The 18642-nt window shown below is 46.5% G+C and overlaps 1 protein-coding gene across 1 annotated transcript; it reads right to left on the bottom strand.

Moving 5' to 3' along the window:
* Nucleotides 1-1062: 1062 nt before the first annotated feature.
* On the bottom strand, nucleotides 1063-17226 carry LOC124417490. Its single transcript, XM_046905148.1, has 2 exons — nucleotides 13897-17226; nucleotides 1063-1102 (listed from the first exon to the last, which is right to left on the bottom strand). Exon 1 carries the CDS (start codon nucleotides 16334-16336, stop codon nucleotides 15347-15349), a length of 990 nt encoding a protein of 329 aa, XP_046761104.1. The 5' UTR covers nucleotides 16337-17226; the 3' UTR covers nucleotides 1063-1102; nucleotides 13897-15346.
* Between the last annotated feature and the right edge of the window lie 1416 nt (nucleotides 17227-18642).

Raw genomic sequence — 18642 nt, forward strand, 5'->3', positions numbered from 1 at the left:
TACTATTACAATGACACATGAGAACAAACAAACGATAATTGTCGTCACTCGCTTCGTTCCTCTCCGGCCGTTTCTCTCGCGGGAGGACGGTACCGCTGGTCGGAACTCCACACTCGCCCCACACACACACACACACACACAGATGCCGGCTCAAGTTACAATCTTAATTCAAGTACTTTAAAAGGATGTCACGAATATGTCAATAGTTCAAATACACGGTACCGAACATTTGCAACAGATGGTAATAACAATTATACAACTTAGGATCCTGCTGCTATTGCTACAAGACACCACATTATCATTTGGCCAAATCCACTGTTACCAACTACCCAAGGGAGAATTACTACTCCCTTTCCCACGCGTACGACTTACAGGGCCCACCTTTGTAAGAACTCCCTCCTGGGAGCTTTTCTCCTACCCCAGCCGGCAACCTAACCTAACCTGTGAGCTCACTACCCAGAGGCAGCACGACGGCTATGTCGCGAGGAGACGTCCTGCGCTGGGCTTACGGGTTCCCCTCATTTTCGGGTTCCCCTTATTCCCATACACATACCTGGTCCGCCGATAGATGGTCCGTGTCTATCCCCACAGTGATCAAAAGAGGAAGGGGAGTCCTTCCGAGAAACCTCGAGACGCGCCTAAGGTGTCCCCCTCCTCAGCTGGTCCTGCAGCCGGACAGAGATTGTCCCATCTGGGGTGCCAAATTGACTTGCGGAATCAAACTCTATAACCACAAAGTAGTTATAAAATCAGGTATGTTTTAATCAATGCTGAACAGAGTTGGATGCAAGGGGGATAGCTCCTCCTGACTTGCATACCGGTCCACAGAAATGTTACATATTTGTAAGTCAAGTTCATACATATTCAACAGGTTGTATCGAACCCCACTACATATTCATTAATCAAGTCCCTCCCCTCCGGCGCATGCGTTGTATTCTCTTCTGGGTGGTCGCATCCCCGTCTGGTGGTCCCTTGGGATGAAGTAAACACTCTTCCTCATTAAGTCTTCTTGAATTTTAGCCTCCTTTCCTCCTCGTTATCCTAATCCTTGCTGACTAGGTTCATCCCTTCCTCATTGTCTTGCTGACAAGGAGTTTGGCACCTATGTCTTTCTTACCACAAAAGAATGCTCCTGTGGAATGTAAGCACTAAACAGAACCCAGACCCTGTGCTGGCAAGGAGTCTGGGGCCTATTCTTCTCCTATCTCCCTCCTCCGGTTCTCCTTATCTTGCTGACAAGGAGTCTGGAACCTATGTTTTTCTCACCACAAAAGAATGCTCCTGTGGAATGTAAGCAGAATCTAAACCGTCCAGGTAGAATCCCAAAATCAAACCCTCTTTCATTAAGCGGAATCAATTCGAATCAAGTCCTCCCCTCTTTCAGTCCTCACTCTCTCAGGTTCATGGTCTTGGCACGGATCATTAGGAACAAAATTAGGGTCATACAGCATTTCCACCACAGCTATTTCCCTCAAATACTGGATACCTTTTTCAATTGTATCCCACTTTTTCATCTCAGGCTTCAGACTGTCTTTGAAGGGATGCCTTTCCCTCATGGCTAGTAACACTTGTTCCCAGAGGGTGGCAGCTCCGTCCAAACATGTACTAATCCCTCTGTCAATAGATGAGTCTTTGGCAATGTCTCCTGGTTGGTGGGCTTCGTTACCATCTAGAGACAAGCTACTGGCCCCGCCGTTCCAATAGCGAAACAACCAGGTAACAAGAGTTTCGTTCGGGCGCCGTGTAAACTCCTTCCTTGAGCCTTGGATTTCAGTCATCTTCAGAGGTCGATGAACAGTGATAACAGAGACTCCCTCTTCATCACTCTCCTCTCCATGTCTCTTAGTTTTTCCTTTTGACTTTCTCGATGGTGATAGTTCTGAGGAGGACCCCTCACCTGGATCTTTCTCTACCTCTACCTCTTCCTCTACCACCTCCTCCTCTTCTTCTTTTTTCCATTCTAGACACGAGGACACCCACTTCCATTTCTTGCCTTCCACAGGGGCAACTGACCCTGTTGCTAGTGTCTCCTGTGACTGATCAGATTCGACTTGGAAATTTTCCCCTTTGGCTTGAATCTCAACTCGGAAACTCTCTCTCTGCAGAATAGTATTATTATATAGAGTGCGGTAAGCACAAGCCAAGCCCCAAATAAGTTGTACTTCCTTAGATCTATGTAAGCCGCACCATTCCTGACTCAGATACTGGCTTAGTTTCTCAGGATCCTGACTTGCGGAATCAAACTCTATAACCACAAAGTAGTTACAAAATCAGGTATGTTTTAATCAACGGTGCGCAGAGCCGAATGCAAATGGAATAGCTCCTCCTTACTTGCATGCCATCAGGACAAAAACTTGGTATAGATATAGGCAGAGCTAATACATAATCAATGATTTTCCTGGAATTCGTATACATATTCATTACATTTCCGAGAACTCCTTAGCATATGGTCCCTCCCCCTCGCGCATGCATCATGAGTAGGGGAGGTCTCCTCCTGGTGGTCGTTGGATGAAGTCCTGTAGTCTTCCTCGCGAAGGCTCGTAGTCTTCCTGGCTGTAAACTTCTGACCCTGAGAGAGGGGTAGCCCCCGAACCAGTTCTAACTTACTCTGGGGGCACCTTATCACCTCCTTGCCTGGTGTCCTTGAGCTGTTTTCACACACTCATCTTTATCTCTTCTACCCCCGCATTGTCCTAATCCCATCTTGTTACTATCCCATTCTTCTAGCGGCCTCTGCATATTTGCTTCTGTAAGCTATTTCTAATCCTTTTACCCTTAGTTTCTGCAGACCCCTTTTTACTGAACCCTTTCTTACTCTTCAGTCCCACAGGTGTTCAAGAGTGAAATCCCATGACATTACGGGTCCCCACGCTCTTTAGTTACCCGTGCTTTACATTATGTTATGGTGTAGAATACCGATAGCAAAATTATAAAACCATGACAGGGGCCCAGGGGTTTGGCTATACAGGTTCCCCACACATACTGTGGGCTCAAAAGGTATCATACATCCGGCCAACCCTGACTTGCACACTAGAGTCAGGGAGTCCATTGCAGAAATTTGAGGTGTCTGGCATCATGGACACTGGGGCAGATGTAACAGTAATTGCCCAAAGTGCCTGGCCATCACATTGGCCCACTTCACAGGTTCATGCCACATTAATGGGTATGGGACGCCAGACTCTCCCTGTACAAAGTGCACACGTGATTCAAGTAGTGGCTCCTGAAGGCAGAAGAGCCTGTGTTCATCCATACATTCTTCCAGCACCACTGAATCTTTGGGGATGGGACTGCCTCTCTCAGCGGGGACTGAATTTGGGGACAATTTTGTCATAGGGGCCGCTGTGGTGCTGCGTACGTTAACACTCATATGCAAGACATTGTTATAGATTCTTGTGACAAAACCAGACAAAGTCTAGTGTGATAAAGGGATAGCTTTATTCAATTAAGCAAGGCGGTAAAGTGAGCAAAACAGCGCTGGGCAGCCAAGGGGAGTTTACACTCCACCAGGGTCGCAATTTGAACAAAGGATTGGCTCTGTATTTATACTATTCTTATCTCCTGCATACATTCCAGTCATGCTTGCGGCTGCACAGGTTGTTGCTGGGAGATTCATTTTCCTGCCTCCTGATGGTTGTGGGAGTGAAAGTCAGTAGTCTTTTCCATTATTCTTTGGTTATTTTCTAGCAGCTTACGTGCCCTGTGCCTGCAGCTTCTTAGTTTCCGTCATTTACAACACTATTTACATTCCCGGACACCTGAGAAAGCACCACTGAGTTTTGATTTGACTAACAAACTTAACCCTTACCTATCACAATCCCCCCTTTTCTATTTTCTGGAGAGATTTATTGATGACTGGCTGACTGAGAAAAGCCATGCAGACACTGTGCAGCTGGTTAAGCAACCTTGTTACGCGCAAGGTCAGGTATGAGAACTAGGAACAAAACAGGATGCCGATGGAGAAAGCCGGCAACAGTGTTTTGAGAAGTCTGTAAGAGAGTGTTTGCTGTGAGATAACCACAGAGCACAAAGATAGGCGTAGTTGACACTGACTAGCGAGCCAATCCTGAGCTCCACTTTAGCAATATGTATGAGCCTATTATCCACACTATAAATGTACATGCAGCTGAAACAATAAACGAGATTTGCTGATCATCTACTATGGTCGTCGCATTTCTCCCGCTGATTTCCTACAAATGGTGACCCCGACTGACCCAGTAACGGCGCACCACGGTGGGACGGCGTAGGAGTTCGGGTCCTAAAGCAGTGAGGACAGCTAAAGCACTCAGGAACCAGAGATAGGAGTGCCGAGCCCTAGGTGACCTCATCAGAGAGCCTGGCCGATACGGGCCGCCGAGACCTTGTAAGGCTGCAATAGCGCACGCTGACAGATAAGGGATGGAAAGGCAAGCGGCTTATGATTTATTTACTTGTTTTCTGAGAAAACGACAAATTAAGGGAGTAGACTTACAGAAGGAACTCCCCGGGTTATTAGCTTATGGCAATGCTAAAGGGTTTTTTCAAAACCCACATTTAGTACATGACCTTACAGAATGGCATAAATTTGGGGATGCAATTTGGCAAGCAGTTTTAGATGATGATAAGACAGCAAAAAATGCGGGAAACTGTGGCGAGCAGTTCACAATGAACTGTTGCAGCACCAAGCAGAAAAGAAGGCAGCGGAACAGGCCAGTGCTGCACAGGGGAGAAAAAAGGATTACAATGGGTGGCCGGATTGTCCGTTGCCCCCCGCAGTGACTACCTTAGTGTTGCCGCCGGCCGCGGAGCACGCCACGTCAGCATGTTTGGAGCCAAGCGCCCCACCCCCGCCCCTAGTTACGGCCGCGCCGGGTAGTTCACCCACGCCTATTACAATGGGCCCAATAAACCCTCCGAGCAGTGAGCCGATCCCTGGGGCAGAGAGTGACCTAGCGGGGGCCATTGCACGGGAGAGGCGGGAAGCTTGGGCGGCGCTGGCACGGGCCTGCATGGAGGCGGGGGATAACGACGCAGTGGAGGCCGTGCGGCACATGGCGTTTCCGGTGATATATGCCTCTAATCCTGCGGGAGGGATGCAGGCCACCATCACAGCTTTAGATTGGAAATTATTATCGCAGCTACGATCTACAGTTAGTCAGTTTGGGGTAAAAAGCGAGCCAGCTAAGCAGATGTTGGATTATATTTGGAGTACGCAGATATTGCTGCCATCCGATTGTTGGGCAATAGCAAAATTGATCTTTTCACAACATCAACACCTGTTGTTTAATGCATATTGGCAAGAACTGTGCCATCAGAGTGTCTCAACGGCTAGGCAGCCGGGAGACTCACTACCTGGTGTAACTATCAAAGAACTCTTAGGGCTAGGGCCTTTTTTCAGAACACAAGCCCAAGCATTATTAGGGCCAGATAAATGTCGAGAAACTATGTATTTAGCTAGACAGGCCATGGACAAGATTAAGGTGCCTGGTGGATTGCCATTTTATATGGGGATCCGACAAGGTAGAGATGAGGACTTTGGGGCATTCATAGACAAGGTAGCCGGGGCTATTGAAAAGGCAGGGGTGCCAGAGTATATGAGAGGAGTGATGTTAAAACAATGCGCACTCCAAAATTGTAATTCAACAGCGCGTAGTATTCTGAATACTTTGAGGAGTAATTGGACTATTGAGGAGGCACTGGAAAAGCTATCAAGCGTGCCGGTAGGGCCCCAAGCATTTCTGGTTGAGGCTATTAAGGAGTTAGGGGCAGGTTTAAAGGCGCATGCTGAGGCCTCTCACAATCAAGTGCTAGCAGCTCTTGCACCCCTACAAGCGTCTGCGACAACAAATTTAGGCCCAAGGTCGCCTGTTGCTGGTCGCATCAAATGCTATCGCTGTGGTGGCATGGGACATATGCGTCGTCAGTGTCAAGCCACCGGTTCATGGTGTCAGACATGTCGTACGGACAACCACAATACCAATGCCTGTCGAAGCCGGTCGGGAAACCCCCAGCCCAGCGCGAGAAAGAAACGATGGCCGTGCGCTGACACAAGTAGCCGTTTCCAGCCAGCAGCAGCCCTGCAACCAGCCACACCAGGAAGCCTTGGCTTGGACTTGGCAGCCGCAGTGACCACGACCTTAATGACCACAAAACCTGAGCGGGTGTCTACGGGGATCAGGGGACCAGTAATAATAAATGGAACCGCCGTTGGGGCCCTTCTATTGGGGCGTTCTTCGGCATTGATGCTCGGACTTTTTGTCCTCCCCGGGGTAATAGATGTGGACTTTCAGGGCGAGATCCAGATTATGGTATACACCCCGTTTCCTCCAATAAAAATTGAGAAAGGGCAATGGATAGCACAGCTAGTACCCCTGGAGCAATTGACCAAAGCCTTAACCCTGTGTCTATCGTCTCCCCGAGGGGAGCAAGGGTTTGGCTCCTCAGGGGGCTTAGCGTTGCTATCACTAAATTTGCATGATCGACCTAAAGAACCAGTGACACTTAAATACAGAGAGGAAGAAATCAAACTTCAAGGTCTATTAGATACAGGGCCGACAGCAGCATAGTGAGCCCAGAAATTTGGCCGCCTCATTGGCCACTGCAAGCGGCCATAGCCACAGTGACGGGTATAGGCGGACTATCCTTAGCGAAAAAGTCGCCTCCCCTGCAAATCCACCTTGATGAACAAGTAGTCCATACCTCTGTCTCGGTGGCACCCCTACCCCCCACCGTTCAATGCTTAATTGGCCGCAATGTGCTCTCTCAATTGGGGGCACTTCAACCCGGCCTGCCCAATCCTGCCATGCTACCTTACAATTGGCCATTACTAATTATTGACTTAAAGGACTGTTTCTTTACTATTACCCTGCACCCTCAGGACACTAAATGATTTGCCTTCACATTGCCTGCATTGAATCGAGAACACCCTGATCAACGATTTGAATGGACAGTATTACCTCAGGGGATGAAAAATAGCCCCACGCTATGTCAACTATATGGCGATCATGCTCTACAACCACTCCGGCGAGAATGGAAACAAATGGTCATTTATCATTACATGGATGACATCCTTTTTGCCCAGCCAGAGGCCTTCACACAGGAACAAATTTGGCAAATAGAAAAGACCCTAAATAGGGAAGGACTTATGATTGCCCCTGAAAAGGTACAACTCTCCACACCTTGGAAGTACTTAGGATGGACACTGACTAACACGATAGTAACCCCACAAAAACTGCAACTAAATACTAAAATAGAGACTCTACACGATGCCCAAAGGTTACTGGGGGACTTAAAGTGGCTGTGCCCTGTGGTGGGCATCCCAAACGAACTCTTAGAGTCGTTGCGACCTTTGTTACGGGGCACTGACCCGGCCCATCCTGTAACGGTGACAATGCAGCACAAACGTCTACTACAACAGATTATGGACTGCATTATACACGGCAGTGTTCGGAGACGTGACCCTGACCTCCCCATACAGGTTATAGTATGGTATGGACCAAAGTACCTTTTAGGAGCATTGGCACAATCTAAAAAGAAAACGGGGGAGGTGTGAGTACTAGAGTGGATCTGTCCCTCACTGCAGCAATCAAAAACACTTCTTCAAAAAATTGAGCTCCTGGCAGAAGTGATTAAGAAAGGGCGAAAACGTACCCTGCAAATCACAGGTATGGAGCCTGTGTGTGTACAGCTGCCAATGCAGAAGGACACTCTGACATGGTATGTGCAGCATAGTCCAGAGTTACAGGGTGCTTTCTTAGGAGCTGGAAGTATGGTTTCAATGGAAAAGATTCCGAACGCGCCGCTACATTGGATTGGTCAATGGAGTTGGCTCCGGATACCAAAGCGGCCCGAGACGCCCTTGCAGAACGCAATCACGGCTTACACGGATGCGGGACGGAAGTCTAGAACAGCAGCAGTGACCTGGCAGCAGGGCGGCTCCTGGAGACATCACCTCATTGCAGCCGATGGTAGGGACTCATTGCAAACATTGGAGCTGGTGGCCGTTGTATGGGCCATGATGAACTTAATCGATCCTCTTAATGTGGTCACCGACTCACTTTATGTAGCTGGAGTATGCCACTGAATAGAGGAGGCCTACATAAAGGAAGTGCAGAATCGGCGGCTGTACGAGCTGTTCGTGCAGTTGCAGAGAGCAATCAGAATTAGGGAGCACTCATATGCAGTAATACATGTTCGAGGTCATAAATGGGAGATAGGCTTGGGGGAGGGAAATGCGAGAGCCGATCGCTTGGTGTCGCTGGCACAGAGACCTTTAGTCTCCCAGCATGTCCTGGCCCGAGAAGCACACTCTGTTTCACCAGAATGCCAAGGGGCTAAGAAGGGAATATCAGATAACATATGAGGACGCTAAGGCAATTGTTAGATCGTGCCCAGTATGCAGCCACCATAATGGCGGTATGGGTCTCGGGCTAGGAGTTAACTCCAGGGGACTTAAAGCTAACGAAAATAGGCAGATGGATGTGACGCATGTGGGTGAGTTCGGGCAGCTGAAATATGTACACGTGTCTATAGATACATATAGTCATTTTATGTGGGCCACCGCTCAACCTGCAGAAAAGGCTATGCATGTAGAAAGGCATCTCAGTTGTTGCTTTGCGGTTATGGGTATACCACTACAAATAAAAACAGACAATGGCCCAGCCTACACTAGTCGTAGGCTTGGGGAGTTTCAGCAAACATGGGGAGTAAAACACAGTACGGGTATCCCGAACTCGCCCACAGGCCAGGCAATAGTAGAACGGGGAAATTGTGGATGGACGGCTGACCCAGCGAGGTCATGTTTTTCTTCCCCTGGGTCAGTGCGAGCAAAACAGCTGCTATGGATCACTGTCTCACACAGAACAACGATGGGAGTAGGCGAAAGGAATGCAGAGCTGCGATAGAGACCACTGTGCCAGGTGCTGTGAGACAAGCTGCAAGCAACTGCAAATTATGAGAACTGCGCCAGCGCTGCCCTCTGTTCTTCTGTCTCATTATACTGCATGCTAATGGACTTTCAGGAACGTAATGAAAATGTATCTCTCAGGAACGTAATGAAAATGTATCTGAATTCCTGTCAACTATTGATTATGTATTAGTTTGACCTATATCTATAGCACAATTTCTCCTGACAGTGCGCAAGTTAGGTGGAATGATCCTCCTTGCACCATCAATAGACATCAATAGACACATGCCTGCTCTATATCCTTACCGGATATAGGGTCTGATTTCCGCAACTCAATTTTGCAACGAGAATAGATCCTCTCTGTTTGGCTGCGGGATCGGTTGAGAGAGGGGACACCTTTGGCGTGCCCCAAGATTTCTTGGAAGGTCTCCCTTCCTAATCCGATCACTGCAGGGACAGACAAGGACCATCCATTGGTGTATCAGGTATGTGTATAGAAAAGGGGGTGCCCATAAGGCGTGAGGAGACGTCCTACGCAGGGTATGAAGGAGCATGCCTGCTCCCCCCCAAAGGTACGTGAGCTCACGGGTTAGGTTGCCGGCTGGGGTACGACTTGCAACTAATTGACTAATGTACTAGCATTATTAAGTTTCAAGCTAAAAGACGTTGTCAGCATTGTGGATTATGTATAAACCATGGTTTTTGTTCTAAATATCAGAGTGAGTGAGGTGTGAGTGAGATCTGTTCCTAAGTGTTTATAACTGAACAATAACACTATACGGTGTTAAGGGTTTGTGGAAACTTTGAGGGAATTAGGAATCAATAAGAATTTTGTAAGCATCATGGGAGGCTCCCAGGAGAAAGTTGTGTTTCCACAGGATCTGGCCCATTATGGGTTCCCAGTAAATGGACTAAGCCAGCCCCAAACATTAGCAACCCATCTCAACCCGATGACAACAACAGCGACTCCGGCGAGCAATAGCTGCATGGTGTGCAAGACATCATATACAGTGCCATGACTCCCGAGCTGCAACTGATATTCCCTTAGCAGATCGCAGAAAACATCTCATCAGAAAGGTCTCTTGGACACTGGGAACTGCCAGGAGCAATTGGCGGCTACGAGACTCAGAAGCGCACTAATTGTGGGGGTCAGGTACAGTGATTGATCCAGAGTGGGGACTGCGGTATTTTATTCATCGGGATATTGAAACTGTAGTTAATACTGGTGTGCTGTGTAGTCTTTACTGTTAGTTTACTGACAAGGAATGCTTTGTAGAAGTGTGTAACATAAATCTAGTGTATTCTTATAGATAGTGATTGGTGTGCTGATAATCATGCTTTGTTTACTGTAATGCTAGCAAAAGATGGTTCAAGATGCAATTCATACAACCTGGCTCGTACAAAAAGAAAACGGGGGAAATGTGGAGAGGTTTATTAATGACTGGCTGACTGAGAAAGACCATGCAGACACTGTGCAGCTGGTTAAGCAACCTTGTCGCGCGCAAGGTCAGGTATGAGAACAAGGAACAAAACAGGATGCAGATGGAGAAAGCCGGCAACAGTGTTTTGAGAAGTCTGTAAGAGAGTGTTTGCTGTGAGATAACCACAGAGCACAAAGATAGGCGTAGTTGACACTGACTAGCGAGCCAATCCTGAGCTCCACTTAGCAATATGTATGAGCCTATTATCCGCGCTATAAATGTACACGCAGCTGAAAGAATAAACGAGATTTGCTGATCATCTACTATGGTCATTGCATTTCTCCCGCTGATTCCTACACTCTGGGATACGTTGTTCTTCTTCTCTTTTGTCCATGCTGTTGTGATGTGGAATACCAATAGCAAAGTTACAAAACCATGACACATGGGAACTCCTACTGCTCCCTCTTTTCTGGTGAAGCCTGAAGGCTTCGGCTCTTAGCTTTTACCTACGGAGCTTGGCATAGGACGTATGAGACTTGGAAGCGACTCAGCTTACCCACGATTTCAGGGTCAAATTTCCCAGATCCGTTAATGTGAGCCCACCGTTCCTTGGGGTGTATTCTTTCACTTAATATGGTCCACCATTCTCTGGACCCCTTAATGATATGCCCAGTGTGTACCCCCACCCTGAGGGCTTACTTGGCCAATTTATACCTATTCCTATGGCACTGTTTGCGGATACCCGCAGGAGAGTGCCCATTCTCACAATATGTCCACCAGCTATCCTTACATATTATACATCTAAACACACGAAGGGAAAACAGATACAATCAAGGGTATTACAGAATATGGGACTACTCATCTAATTGCTTAGTTCTCTTCAAAGTCAGTTTTAGTCCTTGGGGGGGGGTCCCACCACTTTCCAGCTCACTGATTCTTGAAGTGCCTTTACACTAGACACATGTGTCTATCCGTGCTCGGCAGTCCGGATAGCAGTCTCTGTGGTGAGCAAGACAAGAAAGGGTCCCTCCCAGCGAGGGGTAAGAGATGACTCCTTCCAATTCTTTATTAATACTTTATCTCCTGGTTTTATGGACTGCATATCAATTTCTAAATGGAGTCGCTGTACCACCATTGCCTTTTTACGTAGTTCTTCTCTTCTGGACATTATTTGCATAACATCAGGTTGCAAGTTCCTATCATCTAACATGGGGTGATCTAGGGGTAGGTCAATGTCATAAGGCATACCGTATAACATCTCGAAAGGTGAAAGCCCGGTGTCCGCACGGGGCTGTGTTCTAATGTTTAGAAGGGCTAAAGGCAGACACTTCACCCATGATATTTTTGTTTCTAACATTAACTTTGTAAGTTGCTTCTTAATCTCTTCATCTTTTCTACCTTTCCTGAGCTGTGGGGGTGTTACGGTGTATGGTATTCCCATTTAGTACCTACTAACGTCACCGCCTCTAATACCGTCTTTGAGGTGAAATGAGGTCCCCGGTCGGAATCAATGACCTCGATGACTCCGTATCGGGGAATTATTTCTTCAAACAAAATTTTTACCACTGTGTGTGCAGTTGCTCTAACCGTAGGGAACGCCTCAACAAAATATGTGAGGTGGTCCACCATAACGGGAAGATATCTAAATCTTCCAACCTTAGGGAGCTCGGTAACCGTGCAAACGGGCGATGGGTCATTTCCCTTCCCCCATGTATTTTCTCCCTTAATTGATGTTTGTTAATCTTTTGGCAAGTTAAGCATTTCCCTACAATTCTTTTAGCTACATTATAGGCCCCTATGCACATAAAATTTATTGCAAAATGATCATATAGTGCTTGCACTCCCCAGTATGTTCTACATTTATCGTGGTATCTCCTCATTACTCTGAGTGCCATTGCTTTCGGGAGCACTTCCCTTCCATCGGGTAATCTCCACTTCCCATGTTTTTCCCATATCCCCATTTGCTGTAACTTTTCCTTTTCCTGATTCGTGAACCTCAATTCAGGCTCTTGAAAGTTAGTATCTGTTCTTGCCAGTTCTATTCTTAAGGGCATTAAGGCGACCCTTCTCGCCTCTTCATCAGCTAAATTATTTCCTCTTATTCTTCAATCAAAACCCTTTTGGTGTCCCTTTATATGTACAACCGCTACTCTTTCAAGCCCCCTAAGGGCCTCCAGGGTTTGAGTTACTAATGTTTCATGGATTAATCTTTTTCCTTGGGAATTTATGAACCCTCTCTCTTCCCAAATTTTTCCAAATGTATGTACTACCCCATAAGCGTATCTGGAATCTGTATAAACGGTTCCCACCTTCCCTTTTAATGACTGAAGGGCTCTAAGGACTGCATAGAGTTCACAAGCTTGGGAGGACCAGCTAGGGCTCAGAGGCCCTGATTCTAGCACTTTCATGTCTAACCCATTAATAATACCATAACCTGACTTCTGTTTCCCATTTAGGATTCTTGAGAATCCATCTACAGATAGTCTTTCCCCTTCTTCCAGCTCCTCTTCCCCTAGGTCAGGTCTGATTTTTACCTGTTCCTCTATAGTTCTTAAACAGTCATGGGTAAGTTCTTCTACCAGTTCCCCGTATAGAAATTGTGCTGGGTTCTGGACACTAGTTGTTTTCACTTCCAATTTCGGGGAATTGATTAGGATCCCTTCATATTTTAAGAGCCTCGCATCTGTAATCCATTTTTCTGCCTTTTGTTGTAACCCCCCCCCTAATGTTATGGGGGGTACATACCTTCAATTGTCCCCCAAAGGTGATTTTGTTAGCTTCTTCCACCAGCACGGCTACAGCCACTATGGCTTACAGACATGTGGGCCATCCTTGACTAACGGGGTCTAGTAACTTAGAGATATATCCTACAGGCTTCTTTTTCCCCGCCCATTCTTGAGTTAAAACTCCAAAGGCAGTACCCTCTTCTGTATTAACAAATAAGTAAAATGGCCTTCTTACATCTGGTAAACTTAAAACTGGGGCATTTACTAGTTCAGTTTTCAAGTTTTGTAATTGTTCCTCATCTTCCCGAGTCCACTTCAACAATCCCTCCTTAGTTAACTTTTGGTATAAGAATTTTACCTTTCCACTAAAATTTTCAATCCATTGCCTGCAATAGCCTAATAATCCCAATAACTGTCTGACCTGCCTCTTGTTCTGGGGAGGTTGCAGAGATAATATTCCATTTACTCTTTCGGGATCAAGCTTCAGACTTCCCTTACTAATCCAGTGTCCTAAGTATTTTACCTCCTCTTCGGTAAATTGTAGCTTTGATTTAGAAACCTTTGACTTGCGGAATCAAACTCTATAACCACAAAGTAGTTATAAAATCAGGTATGTTTTAATCAATGCTGAACAGAGTTGGATGCAAGGGGGATAGCTCCTCCTGACTTGCATACCGGTCCACAGAAATGTTACATATTTGTAAGTCAAGTTCATACATATTCAACAGGTTGCGTCGAACCCCACTACATATTCATTAATCAAGTCCCTCCCCTCCGGCGCATGCGTTGTATTCTCTTCTGGGTGGTCGCATCCCCGTCTGGTGGTCCCTTGGGATGAAGTAAACACTCTTAACAAGGAGTCTGGCACCTATGTCTTTCTTACCACAAAAGAATGCTCCTGTGGAATGTAAGCACTAAACAGAACCCAGACCCTGTGCTGGCAAGGAGTCTGGGGCCTATTCTTCTCCTATCTCCCTCCTCCGGTTCTCCTTATCTTGCTGACAAGGAGTCTGGAACCTATGTTTTTCTCACCACAAAAGAATGCTCCTGTGGAATGTAAGCAGAATCTAAACCGTCCAGGTAGAATCCCAAAATCAAACCCTCTTTCATTAAGCGGAATCAATTCGAATCAAGTCCTCCCCTCTTTCACCTTCAGTCCTTGTAAACTCAAAAAGTTTAGTAATTTTACACTTGCTTCTCTCACAGACTCCCGGGTGTCCCCTGCAAGTAGTAAATCGTCTACATATTGGACAAGGGTGTTTCCTTTTCCCAGATTGTAACCTCGGAGAATTTGCTCCAGGGCCTGACCAAATAAATTAGGGGATTCTGTGAATCCCTGGGGAAGGACTGTCCATCTAAGTTGCTGCTTCCTATGGGTCTCCGGGTCCTCCCATTCGAATGCAAAATAGTCCCTGCATTCTTCCTTTAAGGGGCAGGCCCAGAAGGCATCTTTCAAGTCTATAACACTGTACCACTGATTTTCAGGGCTTAATTGGCTTAATAGAGTATGGGGGTTAGCTACTACAGGAAACCTGGTTACTGTTCTTTTGTTTATTTCCCAGAGGTCGTGGACCAGTCTATAACTTCCATCGGGTTTTCTTACGGGTAATATGGGAGTGTTGAATGGGGACATGCAGGGCTCAAGAAGGCCCCTTTTCAGCAGCCTTTCAATTTCAGGCTTTAATCCCTGCCTCCCTTCCTGAGATAAGGGGTATTGTTTGATCCTAACGGGGATCTCAGGGTTTTTGATGGTTACTTCAAAAGGGGGTAATATCCAACCTCCCTACAGTATCTGGGGTATACCAGACCTCTGGATTAATTCTCTCCTCATCCTGGGTTGTGAGGGCACATATTCTTACTTTTAGTTCCTTTCCCTCTACCTCCAGATTTATTCCTAACTCAACGATTAGGTCTCTGCCTAATAAATTGTAATCTGCTTCAGGGACTAGCAAAAAGGATCCAATGCCATACCTACCTTCTGATCCTATTTCTACATGTTTGATGACTGGAGCTTTAAACGGCTCCCCTTTTGCTCCTACTACATTTATGCTTTCAGACGTGATTTTACACTCACGAGGTAAGGTCTGGACAGTTCATCTCTCTGCCCCGGTGTCTACAAGAAATAACACCTCCTGTTGCTGAGGACCCACTTTTTAATTTTATCAAGGGCTCTGTTTTTCCCGGGGTCCTCAGCACATAGAGCCCCTGACCCCCCTAATCTTCTAAAAACATTTTTTTTCGTCCTGTATTCTCTTCCTACAATCTTTCTTCAAATGGCCTCTCCTTTTACAATAGAAGCACTCTCTCTCTTATTTTCTTCATTCCTTCTCTTCAACTTTTGACCCTCTGGCAGGGAATTTCTCGATCCCCTTCCCTACCGGTCTCCTTATTGCACTTACAGCTCCCCTCTGTCCTTCTTTTACTGCAGCTACCAAGAGCCTGGCTTGTTTCTTTTGATTCTCCTCCCTCCTAACAAATACCTTCTGTGCTTCCCTCAGTAACTCATCTATAGGTCTACCCTGCCAGTCTTCCAACTTCTCTAGTTTCTTATGAATGTCCACCCATGACTTAGCTACAAATTGAGTTTTTAACAGAGTCTGCCCGGCCAGTATGCTGGGATCTATCCCAGAGTACAGTTGGAGGCTCTTCCTTAACCTTTCTAACCACACGGTGGGGCTCTCATCTTTTTGTTGCTCCTCCTTAAGAGCCTTACTTATGTTTTGTCCTCTGGGTACTGCCTCCTTAATTCCTTGGATAATAATGTACCTTAAATCGGCCATGTTAGTACGGGCTTGTTCATCTTGGTTATTCCAATTAGGTCTCTGTAATGGCCATTTTCGGTCAGCCGTGGGTATGGCTGCGTGTTGTTGATCACACAGTCTCATTCCTGCTCCCCTAATCATATTTCTCTCCTCTGCTGTAAACAGGATCCCTAGAATCGCCTGTATCTCGTCCCAAGTGTATAAATTAGGTCCCAGAAACTGATCTAACCTTTCGGAAACTCCTAGGGGATCCTCTAGAAGGTTCCCCATTTCTTTCTTAAACTCTCTTACATCACTAGTATTCAGTGGGACTGCTACATACCCAGCCCTGGGGGCCGCGGCACCTGCACCTGGGACTAAAACCTCCCTTAATGGATATAACTTTTCTTCCTTCTGATTACGTTTTTGGGTGCTTCTCCTTACTACAGGAGATTCTAGTTGCAGGGAAGACTCGTCGCTAACGGGAGGAGGGGGTGCTTGTTCCTGGGGGCTGTATGGGGGTGGCCAAAGGTATTCCCCCTCCTCCTCCCCAGTTTTTTTTTTCATTTCCCCTTTTCTTTAAGATTAAATAAAAATGCCTGCTCCTGTGATTGCACAATCCAGAGAGCGGCATATTCGGACACCTCAGAGTCCACTTGGGGTTTATTGTTTACCCATAGATTTAATTCTTGACATATCCAATCTTTGAATGAGCCAAATACCAGCCACATTATATGGGGATTTCTTAGGGGTTTCCCTCCCCAGATCTCCACACAGTAGTGTACCATTTTCTCTTTACTTTTCCCTTTTCTGCGGGGAGAGTCCCTCCAATATTTGATCATTAGCCCTAACGGACTTCCTGGCGGTATGTCGGGCAACTTTCCATTGCCGCCCATGGGCAGAGGGGCCTTGCTTTTCCCCTGTCCCATCTTCTGGGGCACCTTCTCACACACATGCGTGTGCTCCCCTTGGTCGTGGCTCGATCCCTCTCGGGCTACGAGAACCGCACTACTGAAGGGTCCGCTCTCGCTTGGCCTCTTAGAGACCTCTCACACAGGCACACACCAGGATAACCAACCCTGACAGGACGGATCCATGCAATACTTACTCAATCGTGAGTCTTCGTTCAGTCTTCGTGCACAAATGATTATGGGGTTCTGCAGGTTCTTTTGCTCACTCACCAAATTTAGAGGGGTTCAGAGATCCAGTATTTGCAGCGGGAAACCCCCAACTCAGGGCTGCCCGCTACTGCGGGCAGGGCGCCTCCCGTCGTGAGGGAATCCCGCAGCAAAGGAATCTGGATCCGAGTCATGGCACCAAATTGTTATAGATTCTCGTGACAAAACCAGACAAAGTCTAGTGTGATAAAGGGATAGCTTTATTCAATTAAGCAAGGCGGTAAAGTGAGCAAAACAGCGCTGGGCGGCCGAGGGGAGTTTACACTCCACCAGGGTCGCAATGTTGTTGCTGGGGGATTCATTTTCCTGCCTCCTGATGGTTGTGGGGGTGAAAGTCAGTAGTCTTTTCCATTATTCTTTGGTAATTTTCTAGCAGCCCCGGGCCTGCAGCTTCTTAGTTTTCATCATTTACAACACTATTTACATTCCCATGTCATGGTTTTCTGATTTTTGGTTATCAATATTCCACATCACAACATCATGCAGTGTACTGGGAGTTAAGGAGCAAAGGCTTTAGTTCCGGGTACCTGTCTGGAAGAGAAGAACTACGGTCCCCAAGAGCCTTTTTGAGTACTGTTATCATTCCTGCTCAAGGGAACAGATATAAGGGCGCAGGTCATCTGACTTGTCCCTCTTCTCGTCTCGCCGTATTCCCTGTCAGATCTGCTCTCTACTGCGGCTCCCAAATGCACGCAAGGCTTCAGTATTAGTGTAAGGCCTTTGGCTCTCGGACAATCCTTCTCTCAATTATTGTTGATTTATATTGCATTATAGTGTGTTATCTTACAATCCGATACTATAATTAGTAAATTAGTTTGTTTCTCCTCAGATCGTTGCCGCTGTTTTTAATTATTTTGGGGTCCCCTGTTTCCCTTTCCATGAGGCGCGGATTTTGCGAAATCCCTCCGCCCCACTCGTCACGGAACCGGGTCGGACCAGCCCTTAAACCGTTGACATTTTTGGTGGAGGATGCGGGCAAAAGCTGCTTTTTAGCTTTTTAGAACGAATCTCTCTCTGCTCTCGGAGAGCTTCGCTGGAAAAGTTTATCTCTTTCATAGGTGCTCACTGAAAAACTTGACCTTGAAAGTCCAGGCGGACTGCCAATATTCTGAGATGTTTTGTAAACTTTGAGCACTGCTATCGTGCTTTAGTAAAGAGGAAGGAAAAAAAAATGATTCTGCTTTCTGTTTTAAACCAGTTTGTAGGGAGAGCTACTAATTTCACAGAACTTGTGATTTGGAAGCAAGTTCCCAGTCTCTCTTGTGAATCCTTTATGGATTGTTTGAATGCTCACCTGACCACGTTGTTAATCTCCCTGAATACACTGTCATTGTAATTATTTCACTCAGTATCTGGAATTATCGTATTCTGAAGAAGTCCCGTCCAAAACCAGAGAATACTGAGTGGCAGGGTGTGTGGAGAGACTTGGGAGAGACTTTAGAGAGATGGACATGTTCGGTGTCATGGAACTTTACTCCTGAACACCTAAAAGATCCTGAGAGCCTGAACAGATATTTGAGACAGAGATGTTGTGGCCTAGGCAGATCTGAAGAGGCACAAATGATTTGGGGCCCGGCTAATGCTTATCGGGCCTTATTTAATACTATCCCAGAGAGGGAAAGAATTCTAGAAATTGAGAGAAGGATTTTCCTAGCTGAGAAGGATAATTTCTGGGCTGAGCGAGAGAATCTCCGA

This window comes from Gallus gallus, chromosome W, assembly GCF_016699485.2.
Source record: "Gallus gallus isolate bGalGal1 chromosome W, bGalGal1.mat.broiler.GRCg7b, whole genome shotgun sequence".
Lineage (NCBI taxonomy): Eukaryota > Metazoa > Chordata > Aves > Galliformes > Phasianidae > Gallus > Gallus gallus.